This window comes from Cebus imitator, unplaced genomic scaffold, assembly GCF_001604975.1.
Source record: "Cebus imitator isolate Cc_AM_T3 unplaced genomic scaffold, Cebus_imitator-1.0 Scaffold231, whole genome shotgun sequence".
NCBI lineage: Eukaryota > Metazoa > Chordata > Mammalia > Primates > Cebidae > Cebus > Cebus imitator.
Window position 1 is genome coordinate 974,122 of NW_016107546.1, and position 24,845 is coordinate 998,966.

The 24,845-nt window shown below is 39.6% G+C and overlaps 2 protein-coding genes across 7 annotated transcripts in view; one reads left to right on the forward strand and one right to left on the reverse strand.

Moving 5' to 3' along the window:
* Window positions 1-4,636, reverse strand: part of AK9 (adenylate kinase 9) — a 209,229-nt gene extending 204,593 nt beyond the window's left edge. The window contains exon 1 of one of the 2 annotated variants that reach the window (XM_037727441.1): window positions 3,882-4,521. The gene's annotated coding sequence lies outside the window, so the exon portion shown is untranslated. The other variant, XM_017497427.2, reaches the window with a different exon arrangement.
* FIG4 (FIG4 phosphoinositide 5-phosphatase) overlaps window positions 4,609-24,845 on the forward strand; it is a 134,766-nt gene continuing 114,529 nt past the window's right edge. For 4 of the 5 annotated variants that reach the window (XR_001816099.2, XM_017497419.2, XM_037727440.1 and 1 more), the window contains exon 1: window positions 4,609-4,889. Coding sequence is in view for 3 of the 5 variants with exons in the window: in XM_017497419.2 (XP_017352908.1) it covers window positions 4,824-4,889 (66 nt within the window). In the remaining 2 variants the exon portion in view is untranslated. Of the gene's footprint in view, window positions 4,890-6,753; window positions 6,912-24,845 lie in introns of all 5 variants that reach the window. The other variant, XM_017497425.2, reaches the window with a different exon arrangement.

A 24,845-nucleotide genomic window follows, 5' to 3' on the forward strand; every position in this document is an offset into this window, starting at 1 on the left:
AATGGGTGACATGGAAAGCTGTCATTTTTGAGTGGGGCCCACAGTAAGAAAGAGCTCTGTAGTTTTAGGTTGCAGCACGAGAGGCTTTGTTTCCTGGGCCATATATCTGGCTACATCCCACAATGCTAAGTCCCACAATGTTGTGGTATGTAAGGATACCTTTTGGAGTGTTAGGAAAGCCAAAACAGGGGCCTCTCACTGTAAATCCTCACATTCTGCAGCAGAGAATGATTCCTCACTCAAAAAGCAGCTCTTGGCATGCTCGTGGGCTCTGATAGAGAATGAATGCCTGATAGAGGATGAATGGTCATGGGATATCAAGTGACTCTGCAACTGGAAGTGCCCACTATGAATTGGTTATGTCAGGCAGATCAAGTCCTAAAGTCAGGCAGGCACAGCAGCAACTCATTAAATGATAAAAATGGAACACTGGGATTGGCTCAAACAGGTCTTCAGGGCACAAATAAATTTCATAAATAAGCAGCCCAGACACCCATGTCACCTGTCTCATGCACCAATGTCTCTTTTAGCTTACACCTCATGTGGAATTCCCTAAGAAGAGCTGACAGAATATGAAAACAAAATTCATGGATGAATCACAATATATTGGTACAAGCTGCAATTAAAATGCTTCCAGACTTTAGTTCCTCTCACAAGTAGCCCTGAAATATGGTGATTAGGGGAAATCCTCCTGGCAGGCAGAGCTTTAAGCAGTATTCCTAGGCCCTCAGTTTGGAAAAGAATGCTAAATGGCTTCATCAAGGGCCTAGAAAGTACAAGATCACAAGGTAAGAGAAAGAGTTCTGGGGAAGAAGCATGTGATTGGGCCTATGAGGGTTGTGTTGCAAATATACCCTAATCTCACCTCTATTGAGTCATACCCTTATATAATCCCCTTCCCTTGAATGGGAGTGGGTTCTGTAACTTGCTTCTAAATACAGCAAAGGTGATAAAATGTCTGTCTCATGAGTATGTTACATTATAAAAGACCCCATCTTAGGGAACTAGAGGGAAACTTCCTGTTGGCTTGGAAGTAAGCTGTCAGGTTGTGAGAGGACCACATGATGAGGAATAGTGGGTGGCATCCAGGAGTTGAGAGCAGTCCCTGCCAACAGCCATTAAGAAAACAGGGACCTCAGTCCTACAACCACAAAATGATGATGGTTGCCAACCATATGAATGAGATTGGGGGTGGATTCTTCCCTGGTCAAGTCTCCAGATGGAGGCACAGCTCAGCCAACAACAGACTGCTGCCTTGGGAAACCCTGAGCAGATGACCCAACCAAGTGATGCCAGGGCACCTGGCCATGGAAACTCTGTGATCACATATGTGTGTTGTTTTAAGCTGCTAAATTTGTGGTAATTTGCTATGCAGCATAGAAAACTAATATAAGTAGATGTAAAATACGTAGACATTTGTATCTCAGAAAGCATCCACTTCAGAAGAGGTACTGGAAAACCAGGTGGACAGGATAATTTAACCAGTAGACACCAGCCAGTCTTTGCTCCTGGTCACCTCAATGGTTGTATAATGGGTTCGTAAACAAAGTCAGCATGGTGACAGGGATGAAGGTGATGAAGGCTAGGCATGGGCTCATAACAGGGCACCCTTTCACCAGGCTGGTTTAGCTACTATTGCTGCTGAATGTTCTACCTGTTCATGGAAGAGACCTGTTCATATTCAGCCCTCAACATGGTACAACCCCTTTAGGAGACAAAACATTAATTCAATGACAATTTGATTACACAGGACCCCTTCACCTTTGAAGGAACACCTGACATGTGCTCCTAATATGGGCTTGTCTTTCCTACCTGCAGTGCCTTGGCCAGCACCACTACCTAAAGGTTTAGAGTATGTCTCATTTACCTTTATGAGATCTCTGATCTGCCTTGGATCAGAGGACCTTTTTATATACCACCTCACCTAGAAGTTGCTGGTTTGACAGAATGTTGGAATGGCCTCTTAAAGGCACAGCTAAGGCACTAGCTTGGGACTGAGACAATGTACTTCAAGATGAAGAATATGCTTTGAATCAAGGGCTGGAAGTAGGAGTGGCCCCTCTCACCAATACTCTTTGTAATTGATGGGAAATTTGCACCTCACTTCTGGACAAGAGGTCCTGGGTCTGGTGGATGGGAGAGACGGTTATATCAGGGCACCCAGTAAAGTTTTCATTAAATCTTAAGACGACTGCTGCCACCTTGTCATTTTTGACTCCACAAGCCCATAAGGAGTCTTTGCACTGGCAGATGGAGATAGGGTTGATGCTATGTAACTGGGTGAGATTGGGGGTGTTCAGGGTGGTATGGCCATAAACTGCTACCTAATTGGGATAGGGGATGCATTTCTTGAACTCAGGGGATTCTCTGAGACACCTTTTAATGTTTTCATGTCCAGTGAATGCGTAATTGCAGCAACTAAAACCTGACAATGACACAGTAACCAAGGGCTTGCACTCCTCATTATCCTACTGGGCAAACAGGCCAGCAGAAGTGCTGGCCAAGAGTAAGGAAAATCTAGAATGATGGTAGAGGACGGAGGTGATCAATTACAGACCTCAGATTTATTGCAGTAGTGGATTCTGCAGCTTGTCCCATTAATCTTTTATTTTTGTAAGTCCCTTTAAAAATTAAGACTAGCCACTACCTTAAAGAATCAGGGTGGGATGGTGTGAACTTGATGTGGGGAAAGAGTGGATGTGAGTGCTGAAAAGGGTGGAATGTAGCAACTGCTATTAGTGCCTTCCCCATATCGACTTGACATATACCTTTTCTATGCATGACCAGCCCAACTTCCAAAACGTCAGCACATGCGACTTTTTGCCTAAGGGCTCTCTCCAGCTGCCAGAACCTACTCTCCCTAAACATAGGGTAGACTGGAAGTTCTAGGGAATCAATGTTCTGTCATACTAGGCTTCATCCAATAACTGATGGGAGTTAGCACATAAATACTCCAGCTTCCTTGCCCCTTAAGAGGGGATAACTGAGACATGCCTCCCAGTATTCCCTAGTGAATTCAGCCCACAAAGAAACTTCTTTGGTAATATTCCCTTTATCAGTTTTCTTCTCCTCCCTGCTGCTGTTTTCTGGGATTACGTCCCATATAAACAACTTGCCCTTAAAGTTTTGTCTTAAGATTTGCTTCCCGGAGAAAGAAACTAAGACAAAGTCAAAATGTAAGGGCTAAACCATAATAATTGAAGACTAGAATCCTACAGGTATTTTAAGAGTTGCTACCCTAAATAAAAACATTGTGCAGATATTTAACCAATATTCAGAAAAGTTGGTTTCATTATGAAATAGAACACAGCTAATTATTTTTTCCCAGTTAAAATGTCCAAGTCAATGCAAAATGCCAGAAAGGACACCGTCATCTTTCTAGTTCTTAATAAAAGGAGTACCAAGCTGTAGGGGGAAAGCACACAAAACCATAGAATTAAGTATATCTTTAAAATTTTTGTGATTTCTCAAATTTGAACTTACAATATGATCTTTGGTATACATGTTATCTGTGTATGCTATAATTCTTTAATTTTTAAAAAGTTTTTTTACACTTAGCAGTTGAGAAGCCCTCTAGCATAGATTCTGAGGTTTAGAGGTGGCACGTCTCCTGGGAAACCTAGCATTGCCGCCTAAGTTAGGATAGCTACCTCTCCCCTACATCTTATACTCTTGCAGTAGGTGTTCAGTAAATATTTGTGGACTAAATACTTCACTGGTTGAAAGAAGATATGGTTTTAAAAAGTGGATTTACAAAGAGACCGCTTTGCAAGAAAAGGAGCTGGTCTAGGGTTCCTGCAGGAGGCGGAGTTGAGTGCAACAGATACCAAGATGCCACCAGGGCGGACCACCACACCGCCGGCCACGAGAAGGCTCCTTACCTGGCCGAAGCGGACACTCTGCGGGACAGCAGCCGCCTCTAAGGGGCTCCGCGGTGCTGTTGGGCGGTTGCCGGGGAGACTGTTGGGCCGCCGCGCACCGGCAACTTGGAGGGCGGGGCCTCGGAAGGCGGGGCTGTAGTTCATTGCATTTCTTTTTTAATTCGAAATAGTCACTTTTGTACCTAATTTAGTATTCATAATTAAAATACGCTCATTTTCACAAATATGGAAGAGAGGGTACACACATGCCCATTTATGTCGCACACATGATATGAAGAAACCTCCTTTCAGGCGCGGCTCCCACACACCGCGCTCGAGTCTGTCAAGAACTTCAAGTGGCTAGCCTCAGGCACAAACCTGTGGCAAAGCCACACTTTCCAGCTTTAGGTGGTTTTAAAACAATTCCTTGGGCCACACAGCATCGGTACAACATAGATTAGAAGTGAGGGGAAAACTGATACTTAGTGAAGGACTGGCAGAGGGCCGGCTTCCAGGAAAATGAGCAGCAGTAGGCGTGGAAAACACAGACCAACGTGGGAAAGGATCTATCCTGCAACTGGTAGAACCCTTTTGAAAAGAAGCTACCCAATCCAAAGAGAGGGAGGATTAATCTGTCGACTTTCTCTCCGCCCACGTTTTCCTCCTGTCCTTACCAAAGATGGCGCCCTTCGCTTCCTCTCTCGACAGCACTCAGGTCCTGGAAGCCTCTACCCGACCAGTCTATGGTACGTCCTCCAGCCCCGCTCCCGCCGTGAGGGGCGGGGCTTGCCTGGAGGCGGGGCGCCGGGATCCGGAAACAGCAGATCATCTGTAGCTTTACCACCCAGGCGGTGTTGTTCCTGGCTAGACTTCATGTCCAGGGTCTGAGGCGTTTTCTCGCCTAGTCTCCTGGGGCGGTCCGGCGGCTGGTGCCCTGTTGTGGGGCCCTCATTTGCCAACGCCATGCCCACGGCCGCCGCCCCCATCATCAGCTCGGTCCAGAAGCTGGTTCTCTACGAGACCAGAGCTGTGAGTACCCCTCGCGGCGGGGCGCGGGCGGGAGGATGGATACCTGCTGGAGAGTGCGGGGCCAAAGGGCCGAGGCTGTACCCTGCCTCCTCCTCCGTCCTCTCCAGTTCCCAGATCCCTGTCAAACACAGCCTTGGGGTAAGCTAGCTGTCTTGGGCTGTGCCTGGGTGCTTTTGCCCTATTTTGGTGCCCTGGACATTCCACTTAACCAGCCATGGCTGGAACACGCTGGAAACAGGTGCTTATGGTACCTCAGGAACTGTTTATGAGGTTCTCTGTGCAAGTTGCTGGATTATTTTCAGCTTTCAGAAAGTCTATGAAAGTTCTAGAGTTCACAAGCTGCAGTACAGGCAGGGATATGAAAAAAAATTTGACCTATGACTTGTAACTTATTTTTTCCTATTCCATCATATACCATCACTGCGATTGATGTGAATCATGTACACTTTTATTGCTGAATTTTTGAGTTCTCTTTTTTTCTTATTTGAAAGGAAAGAAACATTTATTTTGTTCAGAGACACATAATTTGTTTGGATAGCATCTTGCTTTGCCCTTGACTTTTTTCAACATAACATTTACTTTTAAAATTTTATTACTTTGAATGGCCAGGTAAATAGTGAATAAGCAGATCAGTTTGTATGTATTTCGATTACTAGTTCCTCAATTAAGGGGGAATGGTGTTTATAGAACTTCATACTTGGTCCTTTCTGTGGCTGGAAAGCAAAGTTGGTACAGTATACCTCTTCTAAATTGGAGTGCCACAGCAATAGTAGGTACTGTATTTGATATTACCCATTTCATGCTAACAAAGTTGCATATGCCAGATATTTGCACAGTGCTCTTCACTGTGTTATACAGTGTCTTATAAACTGTTTCTCTGAAACTTGGGTTGTCTCCATTAGAGGAGTATGAGAAGGCATTTAACAGTTTCTCAGTTATAACATAGTCCTAATAGCACGTCTCCCTCAGGTTTTCATGAGTTAAGAGTTGTTGACCTTAACATTAATTTTGCTGACAACTTTGATTAGCTCTAGATCAGAAGATGAAATTACCAAATATACTGTATTTGCAAGTATTTTCAGTTCTCTAATGACAGCCATAAAGAAGTATCATTTGACATTGAAATGAAACCTATTTTCTGTAAAATGTGCTGCTAAATGTCCCTAGTTAGAAACATAAATAACTTTTTTTCCCCTTTGAGACAGAGTCTCTTGCTCTGTCACTTAGGCTGGAGTGCAGTGGTGCTATCTCGGCTCACTGCAATCTTTGCTTCCCAGGTTCAAGCAGTTCTCCCACCCCAGCCTCCTAAGTAGCTAGAATTATAGGCATGTGCCACCATGACCAGCTAATTCTTGTGTTTTTAGTAGAAGACAGGGTTTCTGTATGTTGGCCAGGTTGGTTTCAAATTCCTGGCTTCAGCCTCCCAAAGTGTTGGGATTATAGGCATGAGCAACCACATCTGGCCATAAATAAAACACAAATTTCAGCCTGTTAATAAGCTGATCATTCGTGAGGACTGGTGAGATATTAGAGTTCAAAATGCACAATTTATATTATAGGGCTCTTCTGCTCAGAAATCTTTAGTGGTCCCAATTCTGAGGAGAGTAAACTCTGAATCCTTTAATTTGGCATTCAAAGCTGTGTAGTATTTGTCTTCAACTTGTCTGTCTAGTTTTACATCTAATTTAATATTAATTCACGAATCATTTATTGAGTATCAACCATGTGCCTTCATATGCCTTATTCTGCAGTAAAAGTATATTGCTTTCAGCTCCTTATATCTACCTGGCGTTTTTCTGCTGTTCTCTATTCTCATAATGCCACACCCCTTCTTTTCCCGTCAAAACCTCACGGATCCTCACAGCACATATCTGGTCATGCCTTGCAAACAGTGGACTCTCAATAGATGTGGATTAAGGAGGTCTAACACAAAGAGACAGATGTGTGTTCTAGAATTCAGCTGTGACCCCTTTCAACCACCTAAGTAATGGAAACTAACTCTGACCAGCTTAGAAACAAAAGGTAAATTTATCAGAGGGATGCTGGGGGAACCATTGCATGGAATCATTGGCAGATCCTAACTCCAGCTTCTGGAAAAGCAGGAAACAGATAGCAGGTTTGAGAATCCCCTCAGAGTGCTGCAAAAACAGCATAAGTGCTGGGATAAAGAATCTGATTGACTCAGCTATGATTGGGCATCTTCCCCTGAGTGGACAAATCATTCATGGCCAGGGAGGGTCTGGCAGGAATGACTTAGCTGTGGAATCTTCCTCTTTGTTTCAGCAAATGGCTGGGGCTGGGCAATCACCCTTGGAAATGTCTGCTGCATTAAATCACTGAGTCTCAGTTTTTTTGTTAGTTAAGTAATTTTTATTTTTTTTTTTACTTAAAGATAAAAGCAGAAAGGTTTTTTTTGTTTTATTTTAGTAATAAGCTGAAAGTATAAATAATAAGAAAAAGGGCATAAAATTACCGGTAACTAGATAAATGCTAGGAATTAAAAAAGAAACAGAGCAGGTTGTAATAATGAGCATAATAGCTCAAAATATTCTACATATATTTTATTGTTTAATCCTCTTAAGACCTCTAAGAGACCATGCTGTTGTTACTACTACTACTGTTGCTACTGTATATATTATTTGGCAAAGAAAAAATGAGGCAAAGATAATTTAAGGCACTGTTACAGGGTTAGTGTTCCAATTATGGAACACTAGGTATAAAGTGTGGTGCAGATGCTAAGAATGTATATTGGGGAAAGTACAATCTCTTCAATAAATGGTGTTGAGAGCGCTGGATATCCATGTGCAGAAGAATGAAATAAGACCCTTCTCTCTTGCCATATCCACAGATCAACTTAAAAGGGATTAAAGGCTTAAGTGTGAAACCCAAAATTGTAAAACATCTAGAAAAAAACATAGGGGAAATGCTTCAGGATATTGGTCCCTTCTTGGATGAAGAGTTTGCAAATATTTTCTCCATTCTACAGGTTGCCTCCTCACTCTGTTGATTGTTTCTTTTGCTGTGCAGAAGCTTTTCAGCTTGATATAGTCCCAATTGTCTCTTTTTGCTTTTGTTTCTTGTGCTTTTAAAATCTTATAAAGTGTGAGAATTTAACCATGTTGATGCAGTCTTTTTTACATTGTTAACTAAAGAAAAATGAGTGCCCTTTAAAGATTTTTTTTGTAAGATGAGGAAACAAAAAGAAATCAAAAGGAGCCAAATTGGAGCTGTACAGCAGATGCCTAATTATTTTCCATTGAAACTCTTGAAAAATTCCCATGTTTGATGAGAGGAATGAGCAGGAGCATTGTTGTGGTGGAGAAGGACTCTCTGGTGGAGTTTCCTGTGTATTTTTCTGCTAAAGTGTTGGCTGACTTTCTCAAAACACTCCTATAATAAGCAGATATTGTTCTTCAGCTTTCCAGAAAGTCAACAAGCAAAATGCCACAAGTATACCAAAAAAAAAACCTGTTGCCGTGATCTTTTCCTCTTGGCCCGTCTGCTTTGCTTTAACTGGACCAGTGCCACCTGTTGATAGCCATTGCTTGGATTGTGCTTTGACTTTAGGATCTTACTGGTAAAGCCATGTTTAATACAGTTATTTGAAGAAATGCTTCAGGATCTTGATCTTACTTGTTTAAAATTTCTATTGAAAGCTCTGCTTTTGTCTGCAGCTGATCTGGATGAAATAGCATTGGCAGCCGTCAAGTGGAAAGTTTGCTCAACTTTAAATTTTCTTTTTTTTTTTTTTTAAATTATTCAACTTTAAATTTTCAGGCAGAATTGTTTAATCTACCAGTTGAGATGTCTATGGTGTTGGCTCTTATTTCTGCTGTTAATCATCTGTCCTCTTTAATCAGGTAACAAACAAGATGAATTTTCTTCCTGAAAAATTGACATGGATGGTCTGCTGCTGTGGGCTTTTGTTTTCAACATCATCTCATCCCTTCTTAAAACAAGTTATTCATTTATAAACTGCATATTTCTTTGGGACATTGTCCCCATAAACTTTTAATAAGCATCAATGATTTCACCATTCTTCTACCAAAGTTTTACCATAGCTTTGATGTTTGTCTTGTTTCAATTTTAGCAGAATTCATGTTGCTCTGACAGGGCTCTTTTCAAACTGATGTCTTATCCTTCCTAGTACTTCAAACTAGCTCCTGTTCAGACATGTTATAGCAAGTTGGTATCAATTTATTTTGGTGGAAAAAAATTTTGAAAGCCATAACTTTTTTATAATATGCATTTTCCATTAACTTTATGAAGTCCCTTCTTATATTCAAAAGAAAGGAAATCAATATGTCAAAGAGATACCAGCACTTCTGTGTTTATTGCAGCACTATTCGCAATAGCTAAGATATGGAATCAGCCTAAGTGTCCATCAGCAGATGAATGGATTAAAAAATGTGGTGTATATATACACACAGTGGAATACTATTCAGCCATAAGCAGAATGAAGTTCTGTCATTCACAGCAATATGGATAAGTCTGGAGGACGTTATATTATGTGAAATAAGGCAGGCACAGAAAGATAAATGTTTTCACTCATATGTGGAACCTAAAAAATATGTTGAGCTCATAGAAATAGAGAGTAGAATTGTGTTTATTCGAGGGTGGGACAGGTAGGAAAGAGGGAATGATAGGGAGGGAGGGTTAACAGATATAAAACAACAGCTACGTGGGAGGAATAAGTTCTAGTGTTTTATAGCACTGTAGGCTGACTATAGAAAAATAATTTATCATACATTTTCACATAGCTAGAAGAAAGGATTTTTAGTGTTCCCAACACAAAGAAATGATAAATGTTTGAGATGATAGATACGCTAATTATCTTGATTTGATCATTACATAGTGTATGCATGTATTGAAATATCGATTTATATTTCATAAATATGTACAATTATTACATGTCACCTAAAAATTAAAGGGAAAAAAAGTATGATTCAGTAGATCAGGAAATTGGGAGTGACTTTGCTAAGTGATTTTGACTCAGGGTCTCATGAAATTGCAGTCAAGATTCAACTGGGTTGTAGTCATCTGAAGGCTTGAAACAACTGGCAGATTTACTTCCAAGATGGCTAACTCACATGCCTGGCAAGTTGAGCTGATTGTTGAAAGGGGCTTTGCCTTTTTGCCCTATGAACATTTCCACAGAACTTCTTGAGTGCCTGTCCTTACAATGTGGTAGGCTGCTTCATCCAGAGAGAGTTACGCAAGAGAAACAGGGAGGAAACTGTAACATCTTTAGTGACTTAGCCTCAGAAGTCACCCTCTATCATTTCTACAATATTCTTACACAGGTTAGCCCCTGTTCAGTGTGAGAGGACCATACAAAGGGCATGAATACCAAGAGACAACAATCATTAAGAGTTCTTGGAGGCTGCAGAGATTAAAGTTCGCTTTTTTCTGTACCTTAATTGTCTCATATCATTTGTTAAAATGACTATCCTTTATGGAATTTCTTTGACATCCTTTGTGAAAAAATTTAATTGAATAAATGCGGATCTTTTCTTAAACTCTTCCCATTGATAAATTTGTTTTCTTTTAATGTCATTACCAACTTTTCTTGATGATTGTAGTTTTATAGTAAGTCTTACAATCAGGAAGTTTTCCAACTTAATTCTTTTGCCAAGTTATTATGGCTATTCTAGAATCTTTGTGTTTCCATATGAATTTTTACAATAGGCTTGTCAACTTCTAATAAAAAGTCTGTTGTGATTGTGATTTGGATTTCATGGAATCTGGGACAATTCAAATTGCATAATCTAGAAATAGGAACACTTTTTGCTTCCCCATCTTGATGTCTTTATTTCTTTTTCTTGACCTATGGCCCTGGCCAGGACCTCTAATACAAAGTTGAATAGAAGTAACCAGAATAGACATTCTTGTCTTGTTTTCTATCTTAGAGGGAAAATATTCAGTCTTTCACTATTAAGTATGATGTTAGCTATTGGTTAGATACCCGTTTTCAGATTGAGGAATATTTTTTGCTTTGGTCTGGTGAGACTTTGTAAAAAAAAAAAATCATGAATAGATGTTGAATTTTGTCAAATATTTTTTCCACATCTGCACATGACATTTTCTTTATTTGCATATTGTGGTCAATTATATTAATACATTGTCAAATGTTAAATAAACCTTGGATTTTAGAGGTATATCCTACTTGATCATGCTTTATTACTGTTTTTATATATTGCTAGACTCTATATGCTAATATTCTATTAAGGATTTTTGCTTTTATTAATATATTCAGGATATTAGTCTATCATTTTCTTAATATCTTTGTCTGATTTTGATATCAGGATAACCCCAGCTTTATAAAATGAGTTAAGAAGTGTTTATTTTCTGAAAGTGATTATATGATTGGCATTGTTTCTTATTTGAGTGTTTTCTAGGATTCACTAATGAAAGATTTGTGGATAGAGTTGCTTTGTGGGGCGAATTTTTATAACTATATTAATCATTTTCCATAACAGATATATAGGGCTATATAGATTTTCAGTGGACTTAGAATCAGTTTTGATAAATTACGTTTTTCCAGAAATTTGTTCACTTTATCGTAGTTGTTGAATTTATTGACGTTAAGTTACCCATAAAACATTCCCTTATAATCCTTTTTATGTCTACAGGATTTGTAGTAAAATTCTCGCTTTTATTTCTGACATTGGTGTTTTGTGTTTGCTTTTATTTTCCCTTGATTTATCTTACTGGGGATTTGAAAGTATAAACTTTTGACTTAGTTAATTTTTCTCTATTGTGTATTTTCTGCTTAATTAATTTCTGCTCTTAGGCTTTTTTCCCCCCATAAGCTTTTTTTTTTTTTTTGAGACAGAGTCTTGCTCTGTCACCCAGGCTGGAGTGCAGTGGCTTGATCTTGGCTCATTGCAGCCTCTGCCTCCTGGGTTCAAGTGCTTCTCCTGCCTTAGCCTTCTGAGTAGCTGGGACTACAGGTGCATGCCACCACACCTGGCTAATTTTTTGTATTTTTGGTAGAGACATATTTCACTCTGTTGGCCAGGCTGGTCTCGAACTCCTGACCTCAAGTGATTCACCTGCCTCACCCTCCCAAAGTGCTGGTATTACACACATGAGCCACTGTGCCTGGCCTCTCATATGCATTTTGGCTTAATCAGTGTCTTGTTCTATTCAGGCTGCTATAACAAAATCCCATCAATTAGGTGACTTATAAACAATGAACATTTGATTCTCACAGTTTGGAGGCTGGTGATTAAGGCACTGGCAGATTCAGTGTCTGGTGAGGACCTGCTGTGTTCTCACATGATAGAAGGAGCAAATAAGGCTTCCTTGGACCTCTTTCATAAGTGCACTATACCCATTCAAGAGGCTCTGCTCTCATGACTGAATCACTTTCAAAAGCCCCACTTCTAAATACTATTGCATTAAGGATTAGGTTTCAACATATGAATTTTGAATGTTTGGGAGGACACAAACATTTAGACCATAGCAATCAGTTCATCCTTCTCTAGTTTCATAAGATAATTAGACCATTGACTTAATTTTTTTCTTTTCTAGTATAAAGCATTTAAAACTATCAATGTAAATTTTAAAGTAGTCAAAAGACTGATGACAGATGGTGAAAGTCTTAGTAGCATGAACAGCAGATAAAGCAGTATATCCTTACATGCAAAAGTATCTTATAAAATCAGTCTGAATAATAAAACACCCAGTAAATATGAAAAGATATTCAATTAGCAAATAATTAAAGCAACAAAATGAAAATAGATTCCTTTTTTCTCCTGTTAGAATGGCAAAGATTTTCTGGGAAGTATTTGAAGGAAATGGGCATTTTTGTTTTGGTTGGTCGGGGTGTATTACAGGTTGAGTATCCCTAATCTGAAAATCTGAAATCTGAAATGCTCCAAAATCCAAAATTTTTTGAGTGCCAACATGACACCACAAGTGGTAATGCCAACAACTATGGATGGTCCACATGGGTGGCTGAGCTAGTGATATCTTTGATTTCTGGTGGTTCAGTGTACACAAACTTTGTTTTATGCACAAAATTATGTAAGACATTGTATAAAACTACCTTTAGGCTATGTCTATAAGGTAAATATGAAACATAAATGAATATTATGTTTAGATTGGGTCCCATCCCCAAGATAGCTCATTATGCATAATTTCAAAATCTAAGAAAATCCAAAATCTGATTCACTTCTGGTCCGAAGTATTTCAGATAAGGTACACTCTACCTTAAATTGATTATGAAGGAATTAGGAGACACATTAAGGAGCAAAAGAAACAGTGGAAAAGATGGCTGTCTCTTGTCCTGAGCCTTCATTTAGAAGGATAATTGGGTAGACTTGCTCTGGAGGTGAAGTCCAGGTCGTTATTGTTCCCTGTTTGTAGAGGTGGATTTTGAGGAATATTTGGAGAGGAAAGGGAGCTGTGTTGGCAGATGACATGTAGGAAGTGTAGTTCCAGCTTGTAAGGGCTGACCCTTTCTCAAATCTACCTATTCTCTGTGGCATTGAGCACCTTCAATATGCCCCTTAGCACTTGTGACTCTGCTGTGGTCCTTAATATGTCCTGTGGTCCAGGCCTAACGCAGTGCTAACACTCATATAGCCCAGTGCAACTAGGAGTTGCCAGTGGATATTTAGCAACTTGAAGTTATCCTGGGTGAAATTGCAGTTTGTCTTTACAAGAAGGTGCCCTTGCTTAATATGTGATGGCATAGAGATCTTAGCATCACAGTAAGTGACCGTTTCATAACAAAGAAATGAACACATAACGGTTGATGTTAAAATGGGTAGCTAAACAGAACTAGGTCTGCATGTGTCTTTTTTGTGGGGGGTGGGGAGATGAAAGTTGTTAGGATAATCTTTACTCTTACTAGTTCAAGATTGTTAGCATATATGTGTGTGTGTGTGTGTATGTGTGTGTGCGCGCGCGTGTGCGCGCTCGCGCGCGTGCGCGCATTTATTTATTTATCTATTTTTATTTATTTATTTTTTTGAGCTGGAATCTCACTCTGTTGCCCAGGCTGGAGTGCAGTGGCGTGATCTTGGCTCACTGCAACCTCCGCCTCCCAGGTTCAAGCAATTCTCCTGCCTCAGCCTCCTGAGTAGCTGGGATTACAGGTGCATCCCACCATGCCTGGCTAATTTTCATAGTTTTAGAAGAGACGGGCTTTCACCATGTTGGTTAGGCTGGTCTCGAACTCCTGACCTCGTGATTCACCCGCCTTGGCCTCCCAATATGTATGCATTTATTGCCTGCCTTGTTCCAAAGGAATTTAAGGATACTCCCTCCCACACCCATTACAGAAAGTAGAATAAAATAAGAACCACATGGTGAGGAATTGCACCTTTTTAAATTAGCCATGATTTGTGTAATCAGGGAATGGGAGAGAGCAATATAGGGTGTAGTTGACTAAGGATTGGAGAAGGAAACCAAATATATGAAATGAGAGAGAGAAACATTGCAATTATATTGATAACTGGTTTAGAGAGTGTGGTTAGAGGTGACATTCACACTTGTTTCTACACAGGATTTGAAGCTTCCCCAGAGTAAAGCCCTGAAGCTCTAATGGATAGACTTGCAGACCTCTCTTGAGACTCACTTCCCCCTTCTGAGCTGCATTACCCAATTTTTGGGATTACTGGACTAAGTGAGGAGGCAGGCTTGCAATACTGTTAGATTGGGAGAAGTAACTTCATGGTGATCTTTAAAAATAATACATTTAGTTAGAAAGTTCAAGTGAAGTTGAACATGAATTGAAGCTGTCATACACCTAAAATTTCTTTCAAGAAGGCTGATTTTCCTCCCTCAGATGAAAAGTGAGTGATTAATTAGCTTGTCATTATAAAAGGAGATAATGTTAGTAGATACGGAATTTCCTGTTAAATGGCTTACCTATTGTATTCCATTTGGATTTCACATATATATTTTAGAAATACTCAACTTTATATCAAGTCACCTCTGTTAAAACTATATTGAAATTTTAAGCTTTCTCTTGAACAATGAGACTTAACTTTCAGAAGAGAGCCAGTTTAGCTCGTCATCTGTCTTAACAGGTATTATTTCAATGTAGCCTTTTTTTTTTTTTTTTTTTTTTTTTTTTTTTTTTTTTTTTTTTTTTTTTTTTTTTTTTTTTTTTTTGGTGTCCTAATTCTCCACGCAAACTCCTGCCAAATCCCAACCCCCAGCATATCTAAAAACACACAACCCTTTTCCCCAGTGGTGTTGATTCGTAGGCACCTACTTGCATGTATATATACATTAAGGCAGTCCTGGCTGAGGCATGCCTGATCTATGGAAATCCTGTGTGCTCCAGTTACTGCTCCCTTTCCTTCCCTGTTCTTCTTGGATATTTTATTTATCTCCTTGACCTCTGCCATTTGAACTAGGGTCCCTTTACTTCTTCATCTCTGCCAATACTTCAGATGACTTTTCCTTCTTTCAATCCCTAGTTCTTACTACAAATTTGTAATAAATTTAACCCTGACTTTCTCCCAGATGTATAAATCTCTCAACACATTCACACCCCTTAGTCATTCTTCTGTGTTTTATCTTGAAGCAATGGCTTTAGTATGGACTGCACGCTCCCAAGGCCTGCACTACAGTTGCCATCCTGGGGTTTGCCTTCACCGTGACCCTATATCCTCTCTATGACAGTTTCCCCGTTTTCCTGGATCCCATCACTTCCTATTTCTTGATTATGCCCTCGTTTTCGTAGAGTACTTCCTTTCATTACTTCATGAGAAGGGGTTCATGGAAGGTCATTTTTTTTTTAACCCTATGTGTGTCTAAAAATGTCCTATGCCACCTTCAGGTTTGATTGATAAAATAAATTTTGAATTAAAGATTGGAATTAATTTTCCTTTAGAATTTTGAAGGCCTTATGTCCTTGTCATCTACCTTCCAGCATTGTTGCTGAGAGCTTCTAATGTTACTCTGTTCTTGATCTTTAGTTTGAAGCTTTTTTTCTTTTTAGAAGGTGTGCTAACTTCTTTCTGTACTGTCTTCTTTTTATCTTCTTCTGATACTACAGAGGTATCAGGCGCCTCAAATTCCCAAGCTTTTCTCAGGTTCTATAGTGTAAGTTGGATTGCTTCTGGACTTTTCTACTGCTGGTCTAGGAGTCAGCTTTGTTACACATGCTTTTCAGTTTCAAATGTTGTTTTTTATTTTTCCCCTTTATCTTCTTTGTTCCTCCTTTTGCTCTTGGGGCTTCCGCCTAAAAACAAACATAAAAAACTTTACTGTGGTTTTAGTAAGATGTTTGGGAAGACCAGAGGTGTCTCCTCCCCCATCTTTATCCAGGATCCTACCTTTTTTGCACTTCAAACGTCTCTGTTGTGGATTTTGCCCAGGCTCTGTCCCAGAGACTGCCCACAGAAGCACGAGTCATCAGATGCTCTGTTCTTGATGTCTCAGCAGCATCTGATGTGGATGTTACTGTTTTTTCTCCTTTCCCAAATGATCTCCGCCCTTTGCTTTGACAAATCCACCCCGTGCTGGGGTTTTCTCATTCATCAGTCATCAGTCATTCCTCCCAATCTTCTCAGCTGGTTCCTTCTCCGTATTCAGCCTCTAAATAATGGAGTTCGTCAGGCTAGCTTTTTGGGGTTCTCATCGCTCTCCTTACTCTCCCTAGCAGGTTTTACCCAGTCCTACGGCTTTAAATGCTGCATACGTACTGATGACACCCACTGAGCTCTTTTATCCACTGAGTTCTCAGTTGGCCTCTCTGGGCATGTTGTGAACAGAACTCTTGATTTCCCTTCAAACCTGTTTCTTCTCCTGTCATCTTTACATCAGTAAGTGGCACCATCATCCAGCTATCTGCTCACAGGTAATTGGATCTATCATTCTCCTTCCTGATCCCATTTAGCAATAAGTTGTATCTTACTGGTAGATGGAATCAGGAACGGGAGTCCTCAGTTTATCTTTTTCCTCAGGCATTGAGCCCAGTTCCTGACACATATGAGGCATTTACCAGTCAGTGTTCAAATGAGTGACATCAATAGAAACACCAAGAAAATTTATGTAAAAAAAAATGTGGGCTCATTGCCGGGGGTGGTGTCTCATGCCTGAAATCCCAGAACTTTGGGAGGCCGAGGCAGGTGGATCATTTGAGGTCAGGAGTTCTAGACCAATCTAGCCAACATGGCAAAACCCCATCCCTGCTAAAAAATACAAAAAAAATTAGCCAGGTGTTCTGGCACATGTCTGTAATCCCAGCTAATGGGAAGGCTGAGGCAGGAGAATTGCTTGAACCCAGGAAGCGGAGATTGTGGTGAGCCAAGATCACACCACTACACTCCAGCCTGGGTGACAGAGCGAGACTCCAGCTAAAAAAAAAAAGTAGGCTCTTAAAAAATGGTGAAGCCATGAAAGACAAAGGCTCATGGACTATTTTAGATTAAAAGATTTTAAAAGATATATCTTTACATAAAGATATGTAATATGTGATCCTTGATTAGATTCTGGCTTTTAAAAAATCCAGCTATAGAGGACATTATAGGGAGAATGGGGGAAATTTTGAATATAAATTGTACATTGATAATATTATATCAATGGTATTATGATTATATGTTATGATACCTGCAACTCATTTCCAGAGGTTCAGAGGAACAAAGTATCTATCAGGAGTGGGGGAGGGAGAAAACAAATGTGACAAAATGTTAACAGTTGGTGAGTCTAGATGAAGGGTATATGGATGTTCATTGTACTGTTCTGTTGTCTTTGAAAATTTTTTTAAATTTAAAATTGCAGGAAAAATCAATAGTAGAGAAAAATTTAATGAAAGGAAATTTTAGGAAAAATTTTAAGCCCCAAAATGCTGTGATCCATTTTGAAACATACTATTAAATGTGGTAAAGGCTGAGGATATACAGTGTTGATATATTCCAACAGGAAGCAAATAAGACCCAGTGGAAACAAGGCCTTTCTGGAAGTTACCTTTTAAAATATTGGTATGAAAGTGGGTGGTTAACTGCCCACCAGAGGGCAGTGCAGGCAGTGATTCCGCGGTCCACAGCAGCTCCCCCCGAAAAGCAGGAGTTTTCTTCCCTACATAACTGGCTCCACATGAGGTCGCTATTCTCTGCACAAAACGTTTTTAGGATTCTTAGACCATTTGAGAAGAGAGAGAATGCGGGTACTTAACAGTGCTTCCCATTTCTTTCTCTCCACTCAGATCTATTTCTAGGTTCTGTAGGTTTTAGCCTTTGGCTCCTCTGATTCATGGATTCTTTGGAAGGATTTCAATATGGGAGGTACAGATCTGCCTTCCTAAGTGTGTGTGTCAAAGTCCAATAATACATTTGCCCATGAACATGTCAGGATTTATATCTGCTTTTAAAATTACAAACTGTCAAAGTGTAATCCCATTGCAATTAATCTTTAGGTTTCCTAGAATTTATTAAAATTCTGTACAACAAACCCCTGTGACACGAGTTTACCTATATAACAAACCTTCACATATACCCCCAAATCTTAAAAAGAAGTTAAAAAATAAAATTCTAGGGAATTTCATTTAGGGATTTTACCTCTTTTAAACCTGTGACGTGCCTCCTGATGAGTGGTTGCCTTAAAAGAGCCATTTTTCTATGTGCTTACCCAGAAAGGATGGGTTAGTATAAATGTCTTAGAAAATTACCCAGCAAATGAAATGATCACTCTGTGGTACATAGTTATTCCTTCACCTAACACTTAGCCAATGCCTGTGGCACCATATTGTGCTACTAGACAAGGGAGTTAAAATCCACAGAGGTTAAGGAGTAGGGGGCAGACAAGCCCCAAACAAATTTAGACTTCACTTTCAGAAGGAAGCACTACATTGAAATAGAAACAAAGATGCTTTAGGGAGAACAGGTGATGAGTAGGGATTGGTGCAGGTGGCGATGGATGGTTCACTGGCCCCATCTTGGCTCAGTACACAAAGTCCTGCTTAGAGGTTCTTCAGGGCCAAACTCAGCATCTGGACAACACCAGCCTGCTCTGACCATCCCCAGATAAGTCAAGTGCCCTTCCTGTGTTCTCATGGCATCTAGTTCATGTCTCTGTTATAGCATGCTATTCATTGTTGTTAATTTGCATGCTCTTCTCTCCCAGACTGACATAGATAGACTAACAGATTGGCGCATTCTCCCATTTTGGTCCTGAACATGCTTTCCTCCCTTTGGGCTACTCTCTGTTTTCCTCTGGCTTTTTTTCTTTTTCCTCAAATACAATGGCATAGTTTTGCTGACTTCTTACAAAGTGAAGGAAAGAAAAGGAACTAACACTTAAAGAGTATCTTTGTGCTGACTGCTGTAGTCATTGTGTTAAGTGCTTTGTGAATGAACACTTTCTCAGTTATTCTTTTGCCTGTAACAATCATACCAAGTTTCTCCCCTTTTCAGTTCTTTGCACTTGCTATTTCCTCTCCTAGAAGCCATTTTTTAAGTCCTTAAGAAGGGCTCCCTTTTCTACTAACAAGCACGTATAGTTTACCAACCATTCTTCTCAAGTGAATGTTGCTAGGTTGGTTACCCCCTCTCCTCTCAGTGGTAGGTAGGGTCTAAGAGACAGGAATTAGCTGAAGCCTGGCTGAGATTCTTTGACTTCCTTTCTCTTTGTGTTTCCCTGTCTGTCTAACTGTGTCCCCCAGTACATTGAGTCCTGCCACTGGATGTCCCAACTTAGTGTACTATTTTTTATTATAATTCCTTTATTTCTACCTCATTATAACTGGTGTGTCATCCAGACTCTACCTCTCTTAGGAGATGAGGGATTGAATTTCTCGGCTAGCTTTCCTCTTGAGATCAGGCTAACCTGTCATTTTTAACAGATTGTTTTGCTCTTCATATCCTATCAGTAAATCAGACCTTTACAAACAGATATATATATACTTAATAATAGTAAAAATCCCATCTATTCCTACAGATTTAAAGTTAGAACAGTATATCCAAGTGTTCATGTTCTAATATACGGTAAAAATCTTACCTTTTAAAGTGTTATCCATTCTTGGAGGTTCAATTCTACACCCAATTCGTCATTTTTCTCATTTGTAGTAAACCACATTAATCTTTCCTGCACTGATTTCCTGTGGTCTACATGCTTCATTTTGGCCTTCAATATAGAAAGACTTATTTTTTATTTAGTTGCTTTGTGTGTCTACACCTTATATGATCGATAGTAAAGGGCACAATGCCAATTGATTATGGCAGTGTATTCTCAATTTTTGCAACGTTTAAAAAGTGTGTCACTTTTTAAAGGACCGTTTGAAGCAAATTATCTTTATTTTTGTTAATGAAGTTATATTTGTTTTTAAGATATAATTTTAAAATAATCCATTTAGTTTTTCTTAAAAGCATTTTCATTTGCCAGGCATGGTGGCTCACGCCTGTAATCCCAGCACTTTGGGAGGCTGAAGCGGGTGGAGCACCTGAGGTCAGGAGCTCGAGACCAGGCTGACCAACATGGAAAAACCCCGTCTCTATTAAAAATGCAAAATTAGCCAGGTATGGTGGCGCATGCCTATAATCCTAGTTACTGGGGAGGCTGAGGCAGGAGAATCGCTTGAACCTGGGAGGTAGAGGTTGCAGAGTGCCATTGCACTCCAGCCTAGGCAACAAGAATGAAACTCCATCTCAAAAAAGAAAAAGCATTTTTATTTAAATATAATATTTTTTCTACATTTGGTTATTCATTTTATTCTCAGTATTTTTTTTTTTTTTTACTTTTAAGTTTGGGGTACATTTATAGGTTTGTTATACAGGTAAACCTGTGTCATGGGGGGTTTGTTGTACAGATTATTTCATCACCCAGGTATTAAGCCTAGTACCCATTAGTGATTGTTTCTAATCCTCTCATTCCTCCCACCTTCCACCCTCCAAAAGACCCCAGTGTCTATTGCTCCCCTCTATGTGTCTGTGTGTTCTCACCCCACTTGTAAGTGAGAACATGTGGTCTTTGGTTTTTTGTTTTTGCATTCATTTGCTAAGGATAATGGCCTTTAGCTCCATCCATGTTCCTGCGAAGGACTTTTTTATGGCTGCATAGTATTCCGTAGTGTATATGTACCACATTTTCTTTATCCAGTCTATCTCGATAGGCATTTAGGTTTATTCCATGTCTTTGCTATTGTGAATAGTACTGCAGTGAACATATATGTGCATGTGTCTTCATAATAGAATGATTTCTATTCCTTTGGGTGTATACCTGGTAATGGGATTGCTGGGCCAAATGATATTTCTGTCTTCAGGTCTTTGAGGAATTGCCACACTGTCTTCCACAATGTTTCAACTAATTTACACTCCCACTAACAGCGTATAAGTGTTCCTTTTTAACTCTGCAACCTTTCCAGCATCTGTTATTTTTTGACTTTTAAGTAATAACCATTCTGGCTGGTGTTGAGATGGTCTTTCATTGTGATTTTTATTTGCATTTCTCTAATAATCAGTGATATTGAGCTTTTTTTCATGTGATTGGCTGCATGTATGTCTTCTTTAGAAAACTGTCTGTTCATGTCCTTTGCCCACTTTTTAATGTTTTTTTTTTCTCGTAAATTTTTTAAGTCCCTCACAGATGCTGGATATTTGACCTTTGTCAGATATATAGTTTGCAAAAATTTTCTTCTATTCTGTAGGTTGTCTTTTTGCTCTCTTGATAGTTTATTTTGCTCTGCAGAAGCTCTTTAGTTTAATTAGATCCCATTTGTCAATTTTTGCTTTTGTTGCAGTTGTTTTTGAATCTTCATCATGAAATCTTTGCCCATGCCTATGTCCTGAATAGTACTGCCTATATTGTCTTCCAGAGTTTTTGTACTTTTGGGTTTTACATTTAAGACATTAGTCCATCTTGAGTTAATTTTTATATGTTGTATAAGGAATAGGTCCAGTTTCAATCTTCTGCATATGGCTAGCCAATTCTCCCAGCATCATTTATTGAATAGGAAATCCTTTCCCCATTGCTTGTTTTAGTCAGGTGTCAAATATTAGATAGTTGTATAAGTGTGGCCTTATTTCTGGGTTCTTTTCTGTTCCAATGATCTGTGTGTCTGTTTTTGTACCAGTACCATGCTGTTTTGGTTACTGTAGCCCTGTAGTATAGTTTGAAGTTGGGTAATGTGATGCCTCCCACTTTGTTCTTATTGCTTAGGATTACATTGGCTATTTGGGCTCTTTTTTTGTTCCATATGTATTTTAAGATAGTTTTTTCTCGTTCTGTGAAAAATGTCAGTGGTAATTTAATAGGAATAGCATGAAATCTATAAATTGCTTTGGGCAGTATGGCCATTTTCACAATATTGATTCTTCTATCCATGAACATGGAATGTTTTTGCATTTGTTTGTCATCTCTAATTTCTTTGAGCAGTGGTTTGTAGTTCTTGTAGAGATCTTCCATCTCCCCAGTTAGCTGTATTTTTAGGTTTTTTATTCTTTTTTGTGGCAATTGTGAATGGGAGTTTGTTCCTGATTTGGCTCTCAGCCTGACTGTTGTAGGTGTATCGGAATGCTAGTGATTTTTGCACATTGATTTTGTATCTTTAGGCTTTGCTGAAGTTGTTTATCAGCTTAACAACCTTTGGACTGAAACTGTTGGGTTTTCTAGAAGTAGGATTATGCTATTTGCAAAAAGTGATAGTTTGACTTCTTCTCTTCCTATTTGGATATCGTTTATTTCTTTCTCTTGCCTGATTGCCTTGACTGGAACTTCCAATTCTATATTGAATAGGTGCATTGAGAGAAGACATCCTTGTCTTGTGCCTGTTTTCAAGGGGAATGCTTCCAGCTTTTGCCCGTTTGATATGATATTGGCTGTGGGTTTGCCATATATGGATCTTATTATTTTGAGATATGTTTCTTTAATATCTAGTTTTTTGAGTTTTTAACATGAATGGATGTTGAATTTTATTGAAAGTATCTGCATCTATCAAGAAAATCATGTGGTTTTTGTCTTTAGTTCTGTTTATGTGATAAATCACATTTATTGATTTGCATATGTTGAACCAACCTTGCATTGCAGGGATAAAGCCTGTTTGATCATGATGGATAGGCTTTTTGATGTGCTGCTGAATTTGGTTTGCCAATATTTTGTTGAGGATTTTTGCGTTGGTGTTCATCAAGGATATTGGCCTGAAGTTTTTTTTTTTTTGGTGTCTCTGCCACGTTTTGGTATCAGGATGATGCTGTCCTTGTAGAATGAGTTAGGGAGGAATCTCTCCTCCTCAGTTTTTTTTTTTTTTTTTTGGAATACTTTGAGTAGGAATGGTACTAGCTCTTCTTTGTACATCTTCTAGAATTCAGCTCAGAATCTGTCTAGACCTGAGTTTTTTTTTTTTTTTCTTGGTAGGGTATTAACTGCCCCAATTTCAGAGCTCATTGCTGGTCTGTTCAGTGATTCAGTGATTCAGTTTCTTCTTGGTTCTGTCTTGAGAGGTTGTTTGTGTCTAGGAATTTATCAGGGATTCAGTTTCTTCTTGGTTCAGTCTTGGGAGGGTGTATGTATCCAGGAATTTATCCATTTCTTGTAAATTTTCTAGTGTATGTGAATAGTGGTGTTTATAATATTCTCTGATGGTTGTTAGTATTTCTGTTGGGTCAGTGGTAATATCCCCCTTGCTGCTTCTGATTGTGTTTATTTGAATCGTCTCTTTTCCTTCTTTGCTAGCCTACTTACCAGTCCATTTTATTAGTTTTTTTCAAAAACAAAAAAAAGAACAGCTGCTAGATTCATTGACCTTTTGAATGGTTTTTTGTGTCTCAGTCTCCTTCAGTTCAGCTCTGATTTTGAGTATCCTTGTTAATTTTGTCTTGATGATCTGTCTGCTATTGTCAGTGTGGTGTTAAAGTCTGCCACTATTATTGTGTGAGAGTCTAAGTCTCCTTGAAGGTCTCCAAAAACTTGCTTTATTAACTGGGTGCTCCTGTGTTGGGTGCATATATATTTAGGATAATTATATCTTCTTGTTGAATTGAAGACTTTACCATTATGTAATGTCCTTCTTTGTCTTTTTTTTTTTATCTTTTTGGGTTTAAAGTCTGTTTTGTCAGAAACTAGAATTGCAACCTCTGCTTTTTCCTGTTTTCCATTTGTGTGGTAGATTTTTCTTTGTCCGTTTATTTTGAGCATATGGGTGTCATTGCATGTAAGATGGGTCTCTTGAAGACAGAATACTGATGTATCTTGGTCCTTTATCCAGCTTGCCACTGTGTGCTTTTTAAATGGGGCATTTAGACCATTTACATTCAAGGTTAGAATTGATATGTGTGAGCCTATCATCAGGATGTTAGCTGGTCATTTTGCAGACTTGTTTATACGATGGCTTTATAGTGTCATTGGTGTGTGTACTTCAGTGTGTTCTTGTAGTGGCTGGTAATGGTCTTTGCTTTCCATATTTAGTGCTTACCTCAGGAGTTCTTGCAAGGCAGTTCTGGTGGTAACAAATTTCCATAGCATGTTTGTCTGAAAAGGGTGTTTCTCCTTTGCTTATGAAGCTTAGTTTGGCCAGATATGAAATTCTGAGTTGGAATATCTTTTCTTTAATAATGTTGAATATTGGTTGGATCCAAGATGGCCGTTTAGGAACAGCTCAGGATTGCAGCTCCCAGTGAAAGCACAGAGGGTGAGTGGACGCCGCATTTTTATTGCCCACAGACTAGGAAATTCCCGGCCAGCCCCGCTGCTTTGCCCCGCGTGGCTGCTTTGCCCCGCGTGGCTGCTTTGCCCCGCGCGGCTGCTTTGCCCCGCGCGGCTGCTTTGTCGCCGCCCCGGAGCCGCGGTTCTCCGTACAAAATACACCGGTCCGGGTGCCCTTTTGGCTGGCGATTGGAGCCACGGGAAGTCGCCCATTCGCCGGTTCAAAAAGGGGACTGAGCAGAGAACCAGGACAGTAGATTTCAGGGCAAAAAAACCAAAAAAAAGCGCCACAAACCTCAGTGCCGCTGTTTAAGCCTGCGCAGTGAGTGGCCGCAGGGGAAAACAAACAGACCCCGG